This window comes from Lissotriton vulgaris, chromosome 8, assembly GCF_964263255.1.
Source record: "Lissotriton vulgaris chromosome 8, aLisVul1.2, whole genome shotgun sequence".
In the NCBI taxonomy this organism is placed as follows: domain Eukaryota; kingdom Metazoa; phylum Chordata; class Amphibia; order Caudata; family Salamandridae; genus Lissotriton; species Lissotriton vulgaris.
Genome location: NC_141696.1, coordinates 407,199,384 through 407,220,291, shown reverse-complemented (window position 1 = coordinate 407,220,291; position 20,908 = coordinate 407,199,384). Strand labels below are relative to the sequence as shown.

The window sequence follows — 20,908 nt, the reverse complement described above, 5'->3', positions numbered from 1 at the left end:
GGCAATTTGTGACTTTTTAAAGTTGAATTTTTAACCCTCTGATGCGAACCCAAGTATTATGGTGTTCACCCTTTTTAAGTGAGTCTCCAGGTCATCATCTGTGAGATAGATGTCATCGACATATGATAATGCCTCATCATCATATATTTGTAGTAACTCGGTTACCCTTGCTGAGAATAATCCTGGGCTATTCTTGAATCCCTGTGGGAGTCGCCAAAATTGTTTTTACGAACCCATTATTGAGAAAGCGGTCAAATACCTGCTTTCAGGTGCAATGTTTTGACAGAAGAATCCATTAGAGATATCTAATGTTGTTTTATATTTTTTGCGCACAATGTTATTCATTATTGCTGCACTATGTGAGTTTTGTACTGCAAATGTTTTACAACAGGAGTTAAGGTGTCTGTAGTCCAAAACTGGACAATATGAATCGTCTGGCTTGGAGACAGGAAACAAAGGATTGTTCATTTGAGAGGTGCATGTTTCGATCACCCCTTGATATTCAAGTTGATCTAAGATCTCCCTGACTTGCTTTTTAGCATCTTGTTTAACTGGGTACTGCCTTCGTGCAGTGGGCTGATTTTTTAACTGGTTTTTGTGGTGAGGAGAATCCTCATCCCATCCTACATGGTTTTTGTATAAAGAAGGAGCTTGGGCCACTGCCCATTTTCTTGCCAATGTGTATTTTTTATTAATCGGAATAAGATTTGAGAAGGCAGGCATAATCATTTCTTCGCCATGAGGGCACTCCCTGACAGACTCTGGTGGCCAGTCTTTCTCAGCTAACAGGATGTCATAGCCTTTAGAAAGTTTTTCCCAAAACAGACCTTTTATTTTCCTACTTCTATCTTCCTCTATACGTAATGTTATTTCATACAGTTTATGGGGCACACTAACTCGTGTGTCTGCAGTTTCCAGCTGAATGTATTCATTCGTGTCCACTGTCTCCAGAAGATTCATCGGGATCTTGCAAGCTATGGTCACTTCTGCTGCGCTGTCTAGCATTGTCTGTGCCCACTCTCCGTTTTTCAGTTGTGTCCTCAGAATTCTCGGCATGTTTAATTTTAATACTTGCTACCTTCTTTCTAGGAAATTGTAATTTTTTGCTTTGATCAGCAGGTTCCTTGTCTTTGGACTTGACGTGCTCTTCTCTGTGTTCTGACCGTCCTCTTCTTTCCGATTTCTGTGAGGAAGTCTGAAAAGATCGAGAGGGACGTGTATCAATATCTTGATATCTATCAGTTTTTTTTTTTCCCTATCTCTAGGATTGTATCTTTTTTCAGAGGGTTCCCTTTAGGGAGACTTGTCTTCTCGGCCTGGAGATCTCTCTCTACGCTGAGGAGACCTTCCTCTGGACTGGAAATGCTTTTCCCTGGGAGTGGATTGTTTATTACCATCCCAACACTTTTTTGGAGTTCTTAAATTATTTTTAATAAATATTTTTTCAGGATTTTCAGTTAGTTGGGGTTTGACCGGTTTCCCACCCAAACTATCTCTTCCTAGCTCTTCATAGGATTTTTCTATGATTCTGGCGAGTTCAAATGGTTGGTCTGCTATATCTGTTTACTTCAATTTCTGGCGGATCGCCACAGATGCTGCTTCTCCTTTTATGTTGGCTAATAATATAGCCGAGTCCTGCTTGAAGTCTTTCAGTAATTTCATACCCAGAGTTAAAGCAGGTTCTGGACTGTATTCATTTTTAATCTGTCTTAGTACATCTGGTATCACTGCCATAGACGGGACACCATGTGTTTTTGTGTAGATCGAAGCAAAGACTGTGCCCCAAGTGTCACAGTCTTCTACATGTGGTGCGATCCCCATTGGAAGACAGATAGTCAGAATTCTGTGTTTCTCAGTGGGAGTAGTATCTGGAAATACTGCCTCTATTTGAGTAATATTTTGTGCTAACCAGAATGGAATTTGTTCCCGTTTTATAGGTACTTTACCAAGACATGATTGTATGTTCTGTGGTGTGATTTTGTTTGTGTTCCCCTGGTGAGGGGTCAGCTGTAGAATATTAATTGTCGGTTTGACTGTTGAAGTCCGCATGACATATTGGACCAATTGTCTATGTATTTTAATTAAGAGTTTTAGCTGAGCTAAAAGTTCAGGAACTGACATTTTATCAATGGCTGGATGTGGTGTGTAGCTGTCTAGAACCGGCCACGTTGCTCCTGGTCTACATAGTGGACCGAGCCTGGTGATGTGATTATCATGTTTTAGGGCACCATTAAACCAGAGCAGGTGCTCGTTGTAATTTAGTGGGATTTCAATCTCCTCGAAAGGAGTGTATTCTCCCGGAGGTTCCTCTATTTTGTAATAGTGGAAGTCTTTTGTTACAGCGTGTTCTGCTGGAAAATGTATCCATGAATAGAATACCTCAGTCTGCCGATATTCATGTGCCCCTACCACGAATATGACGGTACCACCTCTTGGTGTCAGTCCGTTTTCTATAAGTTTAAGAGTTATAGTTCTTCTTACATTTGCCGGGATGATAATTACACCCGGTTCATTTTCATTAAACCCTGTAACATCAAAACCCGGTTGATTCGCATCTACTGCAGCTCCACCGGTTTCGTTGCTGTCGCCGTTAGGCGACATTTTGTTTAATGAAAGTTTGCAGAGCAGGTTTCCAAGGAAACAAAGATTAGGTGCACAATATTTTAGAACACTGTGTTCTTCAACGTTGATCAAACCAAAAACGAATGCATAGGAATCTCTTCCTACTAAGTTCCGGCGGATATTAACCTTTCACCCACTCCAGACGTCTAGTGGAGTTTTTACGGGAAAAGGATTCTGTGTGAAAAAGCACGACTGAGTTACTCTAGTGTCTTGCGTTAGATTATCGCCTTACCAAACGTTGGGCACCATGTAGTGTAGTTCCTATTTTCTCAATAGGCTCTGCGCATTGGAATAACATAAACAGCAGTGTAGACGTAGGACTGAGGTCATCTAGGTCTCTACTGACTATGTTAAACTTAATTTAGGTTTGCGCCAGCTAGCTCAGAGGTCACTGGAAACTTTCTTAAATGAATAGGGAGGGATGAACTTCCCTGGCTCAGACAAGAAGGGATTCAGTTTCCCACAACCGCATAAACATGACACCATGTCCTGGTGGGGTCTCTCTATACATCTTGTAATAAAGCATCTCTAAATACTACATCACGTGTGGACTTCTCATCATTACACTTTGCTCCCTCAGAATAAGAGTGTATCTCTAGAGTCGTGTGAAAACAATAGACAGCTATTTTGCTCAGTCAATCGTGCATACTTAGTTTCACCAGAGTGCAGAGAAATAGAGAGACGGGCGTTTTCAATAAAACGTGTTATATATTGAGCAGTCTTCTTTCTCATGCAAGAGAAATGAATTGCCACAATTGCAATACTTATAATAAAGTAAAGTGCGTACAGTAAAAGTAGTATTAGGAATTAATACTGTAAAAGCATTGATATGGTTTCATAGCCATATGATACTTTAAAATGGATAAAATATATACATACATAAATACATTGACTAACGTACTCAACTGGTGCTTCTAACTAAGCCTACTCTGGTGTACCTGACCTAAGCCTAATGCTTGGGAAGGAGTGAGTAAGTAGCAGTTTAAGTTAAGTTGGTTAAGATAGTTTTGCGAAGAATCTGCATCAAGAATTCTCTTAAGGGTTTAGTCAGCTCCGTACCTTGGTAATAGAATGTGGGAGGTCTGGTATCTCTTTCCTCAGGACTCGATCTCCCAGCCACCCGCAAGAGTAGGCTGGAAACACTGGAGCTGGATTTTCTCGGCTGGAGAAAAAGACAGCATCTCTCTCAGTGTGTCAAACGGGAGGGGCGGCTTCCGTGGGCAGTCGCATCAGCTGGGCTCTCGGGCAAGTAGATGGCCGCTCTGCTCCAAACCACTGTGTGTTTGCTTAAGGCAACTGTTGATATTTTATACCTGGAAGGTGCCAGGTTTGACATAAGGTTGGACATAAGACGTCACTAAGAACTAACAGTTCTTTCTGGACTTCAGGAGTTCTTGTTCAAATCAAAACAAAAGCAGGGGGGATTTTCCCGGGCTGCTGGAGGCTTGGTTTATTTAAAGAACGCGTTGTGCTTTCTAGGAGTCGATGGGAGTAGCCGTGCTGTGCTTTGGACTGCATGGGCTATTACTTGAATATGAATCTGATTCTTATGCCTTTATCAGGATATTATTGATTATAACCTCACAAGGGCATAAATCGGGAATATCGAATTAAGGTCCTAGAAATAAACATTCGTCCATCCACCCATCATTTTGAACAATAGTGCCCGTACATCCATCCATCCACTCATCATTCATCCACCCACCTTTTCACACATCCATCCACCCACCCACCCTTTCATCCGTCCATCCGCCCATCATTCATCGATCCACCCTTTCATCCGTCCAACAGTCCATCCTTCATCCACCCACCTTTTCACACATCCATCCATCCATCCATCCACCCACCCATCATTCATCCACCCACCCTTTCATTCATTCATCCACCCATCATTCATCCACCAACCCTCTTATTCGTCCATACATCCATACATCCTTCATGCATCCACGCTTTCATTTATATCCACCCACCCACCTTGCCACACATCCATCCACCCATCTTGCATCCGTCCACCCACCCTTTCATGCATCCATCCACCCTTTCATGCATCCATCCACCCATCATTCATCCACCCACCCTTTCATCCGTCCATCCACCCATAATGTGATAAATGCCAAAGTGCTAATTGTACTAGAGGAACAATGGCACCTTACAATAAATACATTTACTTTTAATGTACACGTGTGCCAAATACCAAGCAATTATGACATTGCGTCACATCGCGAGACTGTATTCATTTTTCCCCGTCTGTGCTGTCTGTTTTAACATCGTGTGACTGTGTTCATTTTTTCCGTCTGTATTGCCAAAGTTTTATAACAATAGGGTCGGTCTATCTTTCCAATTTACGTTTGACATCGCGCCAATGTTTTATAATTATAGTGCCGGTCTCCATCTACTTTCCATCTGTACAATTATAACAATAATAACATTGCGTCAGTGTTGCCAATGTTTTGTAACAACGCGTGACTGTATTACATCGTAAGGCATAGCAACGCTTCCAGCAACGCTTAAAATGCTTACAGCAACGCTTAAAAGTTTATATCGTAAAGTTGCGTTGTTCTGGCTTACGTTGGTATGCCTTACAATGTAAACGTTTAAGCGTTGCTGTGCCTTACGATGTAAACGTAATTGCGATGTTGTAATTGTGTTGTAATGTGATCACTTCGTTGTGATGGGTGTTCGCCGTCACACTCTCCCCCCTCACAGAATGAGTATGTGTTCAGGAACCGCAAGTATTATCATTCCCTGAACATGCAGACAGTGTGCAATTCCAAACATGTTGTCACTGATATTGTTACAGCACACACAATTCATTTTTCACCACAGTGGAATTAACCGCTGACTCACAGATGGCGAGTTTGGTGAGGGCTACCTGCTAGATAAATGCATGGGTTTCAAACGCATAATCAGTATAGGTCTGAAGTGGAAGGACAGTGTTTAACCTAATTCTTGTCACCCTGAAGGTGACAGTGCGTATGCTGTATGTGACTACATCATGACTCTGTACCTGAATCCAGCTACTGCAGGGGAGCAGATGTATATCAGCGCAAACAGAGCCACACGCTGTGCCACTGCAAGAACATTTGCAATCCTTAGGAGCTGTTTCTGTTGCCTTCATAAGAGTGAAGGAGCGCTATAGTACAGCCCTGAGACATGCTGCAAAATCGTGGCCACATGTGCCATGCTACACAACCTCGCCACCAAGAAAGGCACTCCAGTGGAGCTCACAGATTCCGAGTCATCAGATGAGGAGGGCACAGCTCCACGGTGCGGACCAGCAGGTGGTGTCAGGCATCTGCCGGGCGCCAGAGACGAGATGAGATCACACAGAACTATTTCTAGGTGAGTAATGATGACACAATGCTACAGATTGGTGAAAAACTGTGTTTTGTATTTCGTTGGGTACAGGAACATATCTGTCGCACAGCCTAACATGCACCTAATGTGAATCCCAAATGCTTGCACATGTTAGACCCACTGTTCAAGGATGTCGCTCATACATAAATCAATATGCAATGTGTTGCCTCACCCATTGCCATGTGCCACTAATGCCACTTCTTCTCCTGAGGGCACGGCCTGTTGCCTCTCGGTCAGGGTGCCCACTGCCCTCCCTTGAGTCATTGGGTGTTCTCCCCTGCTGCGAAATCTGCTGTCTGTCCTGTGGAATTGGTGGAGTGATACTGCTCCTGCTGGACTAATCCTCACTCTCCAATGAGCTCAGGGGACCTGCGCTACCTGTGGCAGGTGCCTGCAGCCGGTCCACAGCATGCATGACCTGCACCAGGCCCTTGGCCACATCCTGGAAGCAGTTAGCCATTTCATGGTGCATGCTTACACAGCGACGAGCTAGCAGGTAAGTGGCAGTAGACAGGGGGTTCACAGCTTTGGTGTACATGTCCAGTCGGCTTTGGAGACATGGTCGCTCCCTAAGCCTGGTTGCCTGGTCTCTCCTCATCTTTGTACACAGTGCTTGTAGTGCACATGTCATGTCCATGAACCCATCCCTCATCTCGGTCATGTCGCGGTTGTGTGGGGCAAGCAGGCACTGTATTGACCTTAATGCTTTTGCTTGCAGGCGCTGGACTTTAACCATGGTGCCTTCCAGCCCTGCAAATACTGTGTCTTCACCTATGGCAGCAGCGCTGGTGGATGGCCATGCCCTGCGTCTGGAAAAACATCCTTCACTAGGATGGACAAGGGACTGTGCTGTGTGCTATACTGCACGCTGGCCCTGGACTGGCTGGGCTTCTCCACTTGTGTCCTGTGGTCCTGCCTCCAGCAGTGGGAGTGATGGCACTATGAGGTGCCGTCTGCGTGGCACAGGGATTGCTGGTATGCCTTTATCCTGCTCCACTTGCCATGCCTGGTCTTCTCTGTTGGATGCATCCTCGCCTTCTGCAATTAATTCCTTTGTTTCAGGTGGTGCTGTGAATGCAAATGCACACATTATTTGGTGTCCTGCCTCGCATTGGTAATGTAATACAGTTCTCAGATTTTGAGTTACATGAGCACTATCTGTCTGTTTTTTGCCTTTCCTGAAATACTCATCCTGATTCTACCTTGCTGTGTCTCATTGCCCCACTGTTTGGTGCATGTGACTACGTCTCCCATAATGCATTGCTGGGTGTGCTTTTTAACATGTACTGGAGTTGCATTCATGTTTAGTGTCTGGGTGTTTCCTGAGTGTGTGAATGAGGTGATGATGTATTAGGGGAGTAATGGCATGTATCTTACCTTGTCTGGTGTTTGGGGGGGCCGGAGCGGTCCAGTTCAGCCACGCCACTGACACTCTCGGGCTGAAAGGTGGACCTCCACCAACTCCTCAAGGGGCATAGACTCAGTTGCAGTGGATGTTCCCCCATCAGTCTTCTTTGCCTCTGCCAACCTTGTTGCCACCTTTTCGTTCGATCTTTGGCGCATGTCGTATCACCTTTTGCGGAGGTCCTCCACAGTGCGGTGGGTCAAGCCGATGGCATTCACTGTCTCCTGGATTTCAAGCCAAATTTTCCTTTTACGTGCCTCTGGCACACGTAGGGATTTCTTCCAAAACAGGAGCTCATGGCTGACTACCATTTCCTAAATGAGCACCTCCTGCTCCCTCTCACTAAACTTCTGCTTCCTTTTTCTTACATTCTCCTCCTGCTGCTTCTTTTTCTCCTGGTGATCCATTTCTTGTTCTCTCACTTGCAGCGTACAGTTCCCTCCCTCTCCTCCCAGTTCTCAAAATGCGATTCGCTAAAAATCGCATTTTGAGGATCGCAAAAAACTATTTTGATACATATGGCCCCACATGTTGTGCACACATGTCCCAAAGGTATGTGTGTGTGTGAGTAACATGGAACTTTGAAAAATGCACTTTAGTGTATTTTTCAAAGTTTTCGCAAATTACCATCAAGTTTAAATTGATGGTAATTTGTGATCCCTAATTGGGAAATCGCAATTTAAAATTGCATCATGCATTGCATTTAGGGAATCACAATTTGCACTTCCCTAAATGCATTTGCAATCTACGTAATCGCAAATGTTGTGATTACTTAAATTGTGAAATTTGCATTTGCATTGATGCATCCCAAATACAAAAATACCGGTCGCAAAGGGGCAGATTCTGTAAATCTGCCCCTTTGCGACTGATATTTAGAATGATGCACGTGCCCTACATACATACCTGGTAGTTCAAGAGGCTGCCTCACATATTGGGTGCTTGGATTTGCAAATGGTCCGAACGGTATTGGTTAAATTAAAAAAGACATTGGCCCCCAAAATAAACACATATTGACAACAAATGAAATTCCATTCCACAATATATATTATATTGGTTAAGCCACAATCAAGTTATATAACAACTTGTATAGTTGCTCCGCAACAAGTGAAGCGAAACAAGTGCTCAATGGAGTGCTAGTGAAAGGGTGGGGATAAAGGTAATAGTGCAATTAATTACAATATTTACAAAAAAAATAATTGAACCTGTCTAGTTTCTCCTGAAGGCTGGCTCATTTTCACTGATGGCATTCCCTTTCTTCTGATCTTGAATGCAGCAGCAGTGTTTGTGGTACTGTGAGCTTGATTCCATTCTATTCTATTTAAGGCCAGTCATGTGTTTGGGACTGGAAACCACAAAGTAAACAGTGAAAACCATACTTCGGATTCTGTGAGATTGCAGAGTAGCTATAGTGCTGGCTGATATAGGAACCCCTTCAATGGGGTTCTTTTTCTACTGCCTGTTCCCCTCATTGGGATGACAAAGGCAACAACATAAAGCTGTAGTGTGACACTTAAGGGTCATCCAACAGGTTTTCCAGGAGCCCTGGGAAAATACAAGGCCTGTTTCTGAGATTAAGGGCTCTGATTGTTGTCTTATTCACACTCCCATCAACACTTGTCTGATGACTTTCTGTTTCTAGGGCTGAGTGGGGAGTGGATGATCTCATTTGTCCCTGATCTCTCTGGCTCCTTTGTGCATTATCATTGTTTCCACATATCTTGGCTCTCTTAGCCCTATTAAGGAGGGAGGGGGCTTTTTGATGGATGTATTACCATGCTCAATGACTGATTTCCTTCTCTACAATGGGTCCCTGCGAATCTAGAGTGGCTTCTTCCCACTTTCCCCTCTTGTCTCAGATTCCATATCCATGCCTGGACGTTTCAGGAGTATAGCTACTCTGGATTTTATCTCAATCCACTTTCTTATCCCTCCTTAGTCTTCCCATCTCTGAATCTCACTCTTTTATATTCTAATACATCTCTGCTTTTTCCTGGTTTCACAATTTTCTTCCTCCTTATTTGCCCATTTTATGCCTTTTCTCTCTTGCTCTGGGCCAAAGTTTGAGGATGACAAAATGTCCTGTTCCCTAAAATGCAGTGCCAGCGCCTATCACCTGCAACCATCGGCACAAATTAAGCATTGCCAGGATCTGCTTAAAAATGTGGTCACTGCAGTTCATTAATCTAGGCATCTGACCAGCAAAAGTGATTGGAAGCTCCACTAGGCTGCCATCCAGGGGTGGTGGAAGGATGGAAGTTGGACTCAAGGGAATGTGATGTTTAATGGGTTCTGTAATGCCTATAAGAATGCTATAATTTTGGGGTTTCAATTTCATTTAAAATCGGAAGGTGTCATAGGTAACCATGAAAGCCTTTAGGGAGCCCTAGGATTTTCTGCAACTGTATGAGGAGTTAGTCTCTAAACTGCTTCAATGGTTCTCTTTTGTCAGGTAATATTTCAGCTGAACTTCATGCATGAATTCCTGTTGATATTGGATTTTATTAAGGAAACTTGAGGCCTTTCACTCTCTTGATCTCCACAGAAAGACTGCTGCTAACTGGATCATATGGAATCTACAATAGGTGAATGGATTTGTTCCATGATTTCCAAGGTTTATTCTGAGACCTACAAAGAGACGGTTGGGTCAAGGTCTCATATGTAGAATTAGGTCTGTCTTCTCTACGAACCCCCTAAGTGGCAGATCTCTACAATCCAACCTCCTGTTTCCACCTTTGCCACCCACTAGGATGGGAATGGGGAATCCTGAGGAAGGGGATATTGGGGTACAGTTTTGTCTGCTGTTTCACATACTTGAGGGGTTGGATAATATAGTATGTGTGCCGAATTACTAAGTGTTTCTGGTGTGCGTTGTGTACCTACGTTAAATATCAAGTTGTCTTATCTGTAAAGTTGCTTCCTTCTCCTATTGACGTTGGATTCCTTCATGCTGCCAATAAGATTTTTTTAAATGTTATGTTTTGAGAGTATATGGACATTTGGATTAAATACTTTGAATCTTGCATACAATGCACCTATATGTGTGGCAATGCTTTAGTTAATTGAACTATTTATCAATATGATAGGAGACTCTTTGGCTCTCAATAAGGTTCTTCCATAGGAGGTAAGTCCTCCACCACTTTTTGTTTTTCACAGAATTATTTTGTCCTGAAGAGACTCATAAACTCCTTCCATTAGAGCTGAAACATCAGCTACTTTCCCCAACCAAGACCACTCTTGATAGACTATACATGTTGTCTAGACGGGATAGCGGTAACCTTGCATTGACTCTTAATTATTTGTTCACTTTTTCATCGTGCACTGCACGATCTGCTCATTGATCAGAAGGTACAGAGCATATGGCAAATTAATATATATTTGTGTTGTAAACTGGTATATTTGGTCTCATTTTTTGTATACGGAAATCAGATCACATTTATATGGGTTCTCACCAATGCAGAACCCCACTTCTCTAATGTATATTTCATAAAAGAGGCAGCTAGGGAGCCATTGTTTCTTTATAATGTTGTGTAGCTGCAACACTAACACTCGTGCTGTAGCTAGAGTACATGTACTCCACCATGTCCTATACAAGTATGGGGGGAAGAAGGGATGACGAGATAGCTACTGACTACATACCAGTACTACTTACTGGTGGATGGTCTAATTCCAGGTTTGGGATGGGAATTTTAAAACAGGGTGTTTTGGAGGTGGTGTATCAGTTAATTGGCAGGGTGAGAAAAGCCACATTTGGCCTAGGGCCCCCCCACCAAGTAGTGTTTTCTGGTTAGAGACCTTTAAAAGTAACTAAAACAGGCCCCACAGCTTAGGACATTTAAAAGGCAACAGGTTATTCAACTGGGATATGAGTATTTTAATGTGTTATAAGTAGCCAATGTGACAAAAAACATTTGGGCCCTAATTACAAATCTGCCAGACTCCTGTTGACGCGATGGTGGCGGTCTCCTGACCACCCGATTACAACTCGGGTGGTGGGACCGCCAATGCTGCCAGGGAACCGCAGTTACCTGGAGGTGGCACGGCGGTCCTGAGGCCACAATATACTTGGCGGGACCACCGTGGTCACGCCAAGCATATTATGAGTTTCCTCTCCTCCAGGTTTTACATGGCGGTTCCTCCTCCATGCAAACCCTGGTGGAGAAGAAACAAAGGGTGTTCTACAGGGCCTCACGCTGTGTGGATGTACACAGGGAGCACAACATGTGCCCCCCTGTGTGCATGCACATCAGTTCCTGCACGGCATGAACTTTCAAGTCCATTACCTCCAGGAACTGTTTTTGACGTTCCCATTGCGATGCCTGTTTATAAAGGCACCGCTGTGGGAACGCCAATAAAAAGCCTGCCAGACACGAGCAAACTCGTAATCTGGTGAGCGGCCTCACCATGGGTTTGGCAGTGCAGAGGGGGGGCGGACCTGTCGCCGTGCTGCCGCCAAACTTATATTCAAGCCCTTGGTGACTACATCAGAGTTTGCATATAGAAAACATTTCAGAATATGGCTAATCTGCATATTAAGAGTACACACGAAAGGACAATATATGGCATTCTTACCTGGAGGTGTGCCTCCTTTAAACTTTGTTTCAGAAATCTGATCCTCTTTGTTTTCTTCACCATTTGTAATGCATCTGATATTCTTATACTCCGTTATCTCAGCAAATGCATGAAATCTGTAACATATATTATGATGGTAAAATAAACTATAACAGTATTTTTTTTTTATCATTATCATTAAAGAATTCCATTTATACCAAAACAAACTATGCTGATACGAATGACTGTTTCAAAAATCCTATCCAATTTCCACAAAATCTTTGATATCCGGTAAACCAAATCTGAGACAGATGGCAAGATCTCCCTAACTTCTGGATTTAGTCTGGAGTCTCAATGATTTTGACCATTTAATGGTTTTCAAAGCCCTTGTATAAAGCCTATGGCATTTAAAATAAAATCAGGGCATATAGACACAGCAATACCACTTGCACCATTTAACAGTCCATTCCAAGCCTTTCGCTTGGGGCTACCTGCTATCGTCTGGCAGGAGCAAGGAGGTGTGCAGGTTGTGTAGTCTATGCTGTGTGCCATTAACACAATTTGGCACAGATTCTTGTTAACCCTTTCGATGCTCATGACGGAACGGTTCCGTTCTGAGCATCGGTCACGCTGTGCTCATGACGGAACCGTTCGGTCATGACCACACCCATTTACATTAGGGCCCAGCACCGGGGGTAAATATGCACCGCACGGATGAGGTTAAGTTTGACACTTGGAGAGTGAGGGTTTGAAGGAGTTCTTCAGTAATATGGCCCATACCGCAGCATTTATCATGGGAGCTAGCAATTGACATTACTGTCAATTAAAAGAAATAGCTATGTATGTTGTTAAACATAATGGAAATTGACATACGTCGAATTAGGACTGGAGTCTGGCAATTAGCATAACTGGATATAATATGGAACTGGAACAGTTAGTCGGAAACACTGGCATTTACTTGGTATTCTATAGCTTGGAGAAATGCTTGTGGGCTGCAATGGGATGCCTTGAGCCATCCCTGAAAGTGCCATTCAATCTACAGTCCTCTAGCAGTGGCTATACCTCAATGAGAGGCCATCTTGCTCCCATGAATGAAATCAGCCGCTCAAAGTAGCTAGATCTACTAGTCTAGTAAAAAAAAGTTACTTGTGCAGTGTTGCAAGAGAGACTCTGCATGTACTTGTGCAAAGAGTGTTTCACCTACGTATGAACAGAGTAAACTGGAGTAGAAGGCCCACTTAGCTTGAAGCAGTAATGAAAGCATGAGTTACTGGAATCAGTTGCATGTCGTCAATGATGCTTACATTGAAATAGTGCTTTATATATCATGGTAATATAAGCTATGCCCTGGCAATAGTTCCGTACTTACAGTACATACTAGGGGAATGTGAATTCTGGCATGATTGCCAATAGTGCTCCATAAAGCAAGATGTTGATGTTGGCATTACAATGTTGCTTAACATAATGCGCCAATTTGATTTCTGGCATAACAGTGGTGCTGTGCAATGGCACTTTATATAACTGAATTATGTAGTATCTTGAAGGAAGCTTTGCTCGTAACATGAATTAGGGCACAAGAGTGGTTTCAAGATATAATGGGAATGCAGAACATGCCATGGCAGTTTTTCATACTGTGGCAATGCAGACACTGGTATCACGACATTACCAGTCGCCTAATGGATGCCTCTAATGTCTGAGGCATGAGTAACCTGCACCAGTGCTAGCACATGGGCCAGCCTGTTGATACACTGAGTTTTCCCAATGTGAATTTGTAAGAAATTGAGTTATTAGTTCAGAGGGGTGGAAGCCCTACTCAAATAATAAAAAACAACCCTTGTCCAAGGGTGAACCACAAAAAGTCACTAAATTAACCTGCGCTTAACCATTTGGTAAGTTTGCCAAAAGTGGTCAGGCTTGACTTAGATGCAATGTGTTTGTGTGTATTAATACATCATACATACATTAATAAAGTAAAAACACAAACAGGACAAAAAAGTCTTAAACCAATTTAGAAACATAGGGCCAGATGTAGGTCAATCTTATTTACTGACTCTAAAATACCGAATTTTACCGATTCGGTATTTTAGATTCGGTAAATAAGATGTAGGTTATTATTCGGTATTTTTTACCAAATCGGAATGTTTCGGTAATTACTGAATCGGTATTTACCGATTCAGTAATTGCCATTGATTCCTATGGGCCTTGAGGCCCATAGGAACCTATGGCAATTACCAAATCGGTAAATACCGATTCTGTAAAATTACCGAATTGACAAGGGGGACAGGGTGTCACTTTGACACCCTGTTGCCCCCCTGATTCTGGCTTGTGTGCCATGTGCCACACATACATGCCCTTAGGGCATGTCTGTGTGCCACATGGCACAGGTGTACATGCACAGATGTGCGTGTACACAGGAATTCGTTATTTACCATGCAATAGTATTACATGGTAAATAACGATTTTTTAGGGGCCTGTGGCACTGTTTGCAGTGCCACCTACATATCGATTTCGGTAAATGTAACAAATCGGTATTTTACAGAATCAGTAAATTTACCGATTCGGTAACTTTACAGATTCTGTAAGATTTAGGCCCCCTACATCTCAATCACCAAATACCGGTCAGTAACGGCCGAAATCGGCTGTTACCGACCGGTATTTGGTGACCTACATCTGGCCCATGGAGTAAATTTTAACTCTTTGTGTGCTCATGATGGAACGGTTCCGTCATGAGCCACGGTGGGCGTGTGCTCATGACGGAACAGTTCTGTCATGGCACCCACCCGTGGGGAAGCCCTGGCACCCCCTCTAATGTTAATGTTAATGTTAGTCATCATTTATTGAGCGCTCGTACGCCCGGAGGCTTCATGGCGCTGTAGGAAGGAACAGGGCGCGTCAGTCAGTTAGTAGAAAGAAACAGCTCAATGATGTGCCTGAGAAAAGAGCCAGGTCTTCAGAAGATGTCTGAAACTGAGGCGATTATCACTCTGTTTTAGGTGAGGGGGGAGAGAGTTCCAGAAGGCAGCTGCAAGGTGGTCGAAGCAGCTGCCTCCGAGGCGCTTCCTCTTGTATGGAGGAACAATCAGGAGGGATTTATGAATGGACCGGAGGTTGCGGGAAGGGCTGTATCTTTTGAATAGGTCCCTAATGAATTGGGGGCCAATATCATGTAGAGACTTGAATAAAATGCAGCCCGCTTTGAAGGCCACACGTTGCTCAACCGGCAACCAGTGTAGCTGTTTCAGGCCAAGTCTGACTGATTGCCTCCTAGGGATGTTCAAAAGAAGCCTGGCTGCTTGGTTCTGAACCAGCTGGAGGCGTCTAAGCTCTCCCTTTTGGAGCCCAAGGTAGAGACTGTTAGAGAAGTCCAGTCTGGACAGGACCAGGGAGATGACGATCTGAGTGAGGGCGGCATAAGAGAAGAAACAGGCAATTTTTTTAATTTTCTTCAACTGGAAAAAACTGGAGGACACTACTGCTCCCACCTGTTTTTTTAAGGAGAGATCCTCACTGATGAAGATACCTAGGCTCTTGACCGAGGGTGACTTAGATGGAGGGGCACCCATGCAGCAGGGCCAGAAGCTGGGATTCCAACTATGTATACTCTGTCCAGGCAAGACCAGTTCGGTCTTGCCTGGGTTAAGTTTCAAATGATTGCAACTCAGAATGTGGGACATGGTGTTTTGAAATTCTACCACTGAGTCCTTGGTGTTAAGAGGAAAGATGAGCTGCACATCATCTGCATAGTTGAAGATGGTTACCTTCGCGTTTCTGAGGGAGAACAAAAGGGGGCGGCCCATCTACACCCCCAAGCAGGGATGGCAGCAGAAAAGTTTACACTGCCACCTCCGACCCCCCCCCCCACCCCCTCGGCGATCCTGTGACATCTGCGCGAGCTGACGTCTTTAGAAGCAGCCAGATGCACTAGAAGCCATTTGCTTCCAGGCGTCCAGAGGGAAACAGGGCGGTTCACTGTGCATCGAGGCATTGGGGAGAGGAAAGAGTTTTTCCTCCCCCAAAATGTCTCCTTGCAAGGCATTCCTGCTGCACGATCGCACATGGCGTTGCGATCGTGAAATAGGAAGGCCCCCACTAGGCACCAGGGGTTTATTTTTGGTGAAATGGAAGCTACCCCTGGGGCAAGGGTAACTGCAGAAAACCCTACTAGAGACAGGGATTTATTTATATTAGGGATTTATTTATTTTATTTATATTAGGCATGGGGGCGATCCCTTAGGCAAGGATCGCCCCCCATTGCCCATTTTTATAGGCCAGTCTGCCCCAGGCATGGAAGCAACACCTTGGGCAAGGGCCGCTTCATGGGGGCATATTTTATGAGTATGTTTTTTCTGCACCCCAAACCCCCCATGGGACAGATTGGGCCATCATTTTGGCCTTTTTGTCCCCGGGTGGGGGGTTGGGGCAGAAAACACCACTAGAGCCAGGGATTGTATTTTATAGTGCACGGAGGCGATCCCTTAGGGAAGAACTGCCCCCTCTTTTTTATGTCTCGTCTACGCAGCGCGCATGCACTGCATATGCAAAATGACCTATTCCAATCGCTTCGGCTTTTCAGCCGAACACGTGCACGCGCTCCATTGCCTTCAATGGCAACGCGTGCACATCTGGCGATTTCCTTGCATGAGCGCCAGCGCCATATGGTCGCACGTTCCCGCAAGGGAATCGCGCAGGCCCCCTCCCCTGCTGCAAGAGGCTCGCCCTTGTTGGTGTTCATGTGCAGTGTTTAACCACGTTTGCCCGGCACACCCCTTCACTGGTAGAAGCATGCCTCCCTCTTCACCAGAGCATGCTCAGGAGTTAGGACCTCCGCTGCTACCTGCCAAATAACTCAGATATGGTCATCATCACTGCCGCCCAGGCTGACACAGAAGATTCACAGAGAGGGTCGCAGCTAACATCCTCAGCGTCCTGAACAGCGAGTTAGTAAGGTAGGAAGCGACGAGTGGGCCAGATGACATCTGCGTGCCGACTTGCTGCATTCTTGCGAGCACAGGCAATAATACCGGTGCAATACTTAGCATTGATAAAATAAAAAACAGAACAACACTTCACCCGCAAAGAAGCCCGCCCCCAGCAATTCGCATTTAGCAACAGATAATCTGGTATCCACCGATGAACAGCAAACAGAGCGCAACCTCCTCTCGAGAGAAACCACGCTCTCGCGAGACTGCAAGGCCAAGAGCATGACCTTCAATCTGTCAGTGATGTTTCAGCCACTAACAATAAGCATGCTGGGACTTGTAGTTTCATTGCCCCTTTTAAATATCATTCATGCAAGTCATTACATGTTTAATGCCGTTGTCTGAAAATGCAGGGCTGCCTCAAAGTATCATAATGTGGATCAAGTTGATGACTTTGGAATAACGCATCCACAGGATTGAAGGTAGCTTGAGCCCGTGCCCTAATTGGATACGGTGTATTTGAAGATACATCCTCCCCTATAAACAACACAGCCCTCCCTCTCTCCAGAAGACAGAACACACCTTCCTGACACTTTTACTTACCCCACACCCAGAATAATACTCATCCCAGGAACATCCAGCCCACCACGCCTCCACAGCCTCTGCTCCTCCCCGTCACACGGCACTGCAATAGGCACCCATCCAAGGGCAAACACTGCAATCTGACCAGCAAAGCCTCAGGTCGCCGTATTCAGTGAGCCGAGAGCGAGCCCCCGCTGACAGCTGAGGCCTGAGAGCTGCCCCCACTATCCAAACACCTACCACCAGCTGACACTCTGAACCACCGCTGACCCATCCAAACCTCTGAAACTTTTCAACATTACAAACCCTGGGGGAGGAGCTTCGCGGGCAAGCAAGATGGCCGCGTAAGCTCGGAGCTCCGGAGACCCTCCGACCCTCCGCATAAATCCTGATCGAAATCTTGATCCACGGTGGTGGATTCTTGATGATGAACGGTCACTGAGGCGGGATCTGCTGTCCGTTTCAAAATCCGACGCTCGGAGACGGAGATACGTCGTGCTGAAGATCCGTGCCAGGGATGGACCATTGTCCTGGTGATGGCCGACGACAGCTACACTGTAACGCATGACCGATATGCTGTGTGAGTGACTACTGCGCCGGCCCTGCAGAGCACGCGAAGTTGCGGAGTGGCCCTTCGCTGAACAAATATTGGAGGCGGTTGTGCCCCGCAATTGCTAGCATACCCGTCGAGGCTTTGGTGTACCACCCTTTGTTCAATCTCCCGGTCTCAACATGGCGGGCAAGGGCGAACCAGACAGGACGGCGAACCGGGTCAGTAGGAAGACGATCCAACCCCAGTCAAATAAGATTGATCGCTATGCCCAACAAAGGATCTCACCGACTGCGGCTGCCCGCTCAAAAGACACCCTGCGGGCAGGATCGCCAGATGAGTCGGAGCCGACACTCCGGGACATCATGGGGGCTATAGCTGGCATCAGAACGGAGATGCACAAGCAACATGAGGCCCTCACACATAAGGTTGATACTCTGGCGATCGACCTTAACCTGATCAGAGCTGATCTCGGCAAGACTAACGACAGGGTGAAATTGCTAGACCTCAAAACCGCGAGCCTCACTACTGATGTCTCGTACCTGCAGACGGAGGTCCGGGACCTGAGGTCTGCCAACGATCTCTTCTCGAGGAGGCTAGAAGATTTTGAGGGACGTGCCAGGCGGCAGAACGTCCGAATTATCGGGGTGCCGGAGGGTGCAGAGGACTCGGCCACTGATCTCTTTGTTGAAGACCTAGTACAGACTCATCTGGCCCCTGCGGGCCACAGCCGTTTCATTTCCGTTGAGCGGGCCCACAGAATGCCGGGGGGACGGCCCAAATCGGGCGCCACGCCGAGGCCCATTATAGCTCGGCTGTTCAACTTCAGAGATCGGGACGTGATCCTACAAGCCTCGAGACGACGCGGGCCCCTCAAGTTTCAGAATGCGGATGTCAACTTCTACCCGGATTTTACTAGGGCGGTTCAGCGACAGCGTCAAAGTTTTGCTGGAGTGAAACGGCGTCTTCGAGACTTGGGGATGAAGTACTCGATGATGTTCCCTGCTAGACTACGTATTGAACATGATGGCCGCGCTGTATTCTTCGACATGCCCGAAGTGGTGAGCGAATGGCTGGACACCTTGCCGCACAGACACGAGGAACGAGAAGAACACTCGGAGGGCGCCTCGGGAGGCCCCGAGCGTCAAGAGTAGAACTCATTTTAATAAACTTTGTCGGTCAGAGACCCTGTTGACAGTGACCAAAGCTATGCTGCTGCACTTTATGGTGTATATCCTTCTTTCCGTTATGGAGGGTGGCGGGGGGGTCTAAGTGATCTCCTTTCTCCTCTAGGGTCTTCTTGTAGTTTAGTTAATGGGGCGACAGGCACACTGCTGGTTGGGGGGGCTTTTTAGTCTGATGCAGGGGTGCAGGGTGAGGGGTGGTTTGACGGTTGGTTCTGTTTGTTTTCTTTGTTTCTCCTTTCTTCTTTTAAGGCAATGCAAAAGCTGCTCTAGCTCTGTCAATGTATCTGTGAGGTCTACAAGGGTCGGCGAAGACCCACGATTTGACGATGGGGGGTAGGAAATTAAAAGTGCTGTGTTGGAATGTTAATGGTTTGGGGGATGGCATCAAGAGAGGGGTGATTTTACAACTGTTCAAGAGATGTATGCCTGATGTTATTCTGCTGCAGGAGACGCACTTGGTGGGAAATACGTGTCGAGTGCTTAACAGGAAGAGATTCAAGATGGTGGCGCATTCAAGGTTCTCTTCGGGATCCCGGGGGGGGCGGGGATTATGGTGCGCACGTCTCTCCCATTTGAGATTAATTCTAGCGTTGTTCATGAGAGGGGGCGGTACGTTGCTGTTACGGGGAGATGGGAGGGACGATCTCTGGTTCTGGTTTCAGTTTACGTTCCCCCTGGGCTACAAAACAACACTTTTCAGGACCTTGGAGGCGCCATTTTGGGTCTACCCGAGGGGTTGCTTATTGTGGGTGGCGATTTTAACTCGGTCTGCTCAGGGACCTTGGACAGACATCCGCCCAGAGATCTCCGGAGTTCACAATCCTGGCTGCCCAATTTCTTAGACACCATGGGGCTGATTGACTGCTGGAGACTTATGCATCCCACCCAGAGTCAATACTCGTTTCACTCCGGGGCGCATGGTAGCCTCTCTAGAATAGACTGTGTCTTAGCTCTGGCGGCCCACGCATCGGCAGTCTCAGAGGCCCGCTTGCTGGCGAGGGGCATCTCGGACCATTCCCCGGTCTGGGTGTCCTTCGATTTCGACATTGTGGTTACCGAACGGGCGGTCGTGGTCAATCTGTGGTATTTCCGTAACCCGAAGACGCGCGGACTCCTGTCCAGGGCTATCGAGCTCTATTTCTCTGAGAATACTGGGTCAGTTGCATTGGCCGTCACTCTGTGGGAGGCATTTAAGACAGTTTTGAGAGGTGAGGCGCTCTCCATTATTGCTGACGTCCGGAGACGCAGAGATGCCGACGTAGTGCGCATCGAAGCGGAGATTATGGAGCTGGACTCCCAATTGGAAGTGGGCCCGGCACCTGAGCTGCTCCACGTTCTCTCGCTTAAACAATTGTAGTGTAGTTCCTAGTTTCCCACTAGGCCCTGCGCATTGGAATAACATAAACAGTAGTATCGACGTGGAACTGCGGATATTCCAGGCCTCCACTGACTATGCTAAACTTAATTGGGTTGTGTTACCAACTAGCTCAGAGGTCACTGGAAACTTTCTTCTCTGCATAGGAAGTGATCAGCTTCCTTGGCACAGACAAGAAGGGATTCAGTTTTCCAACAACCGTGCAACATGACAACTTTGCTCCTCAGATCAAGAGTCGATCTCTAGGGTCGTGTGAAACAATAGACATAGATTTCACTCAGTCAGTCTAGTGCAGTTTACTTTCACGGTATGTAGAGAATAGAGAGACGGGCGTTTATCAATAAAGGGTTAACATTTATTGAA

The 20,908-nt window shown here is 45.9% G+C and overlaps 1 protein-coding gene across 1 annotated transcript in view; it reads right to left on the bottom strand.

The window, feature by feature from the left end:
* VWA3B (von Willebrand factor A domain containing 3B) overlaps positions 1 to 20,908 on the bottom strand; it is a 981,637-nt gene that overhangs the window by 823,174 nt on the left and 137,555 nt on the right. The window contains exon 7 of the mRNA XM_086934174.1: positions 11,954 to 12,069. Coding sequence (XP_086790300.1) covers positions 11,954 to 12,069 — 116 coding nt within the window. The remainder of the gene's footprint in view (positions 1 to 11,953; positions 12,070 to 20,908) is intronic.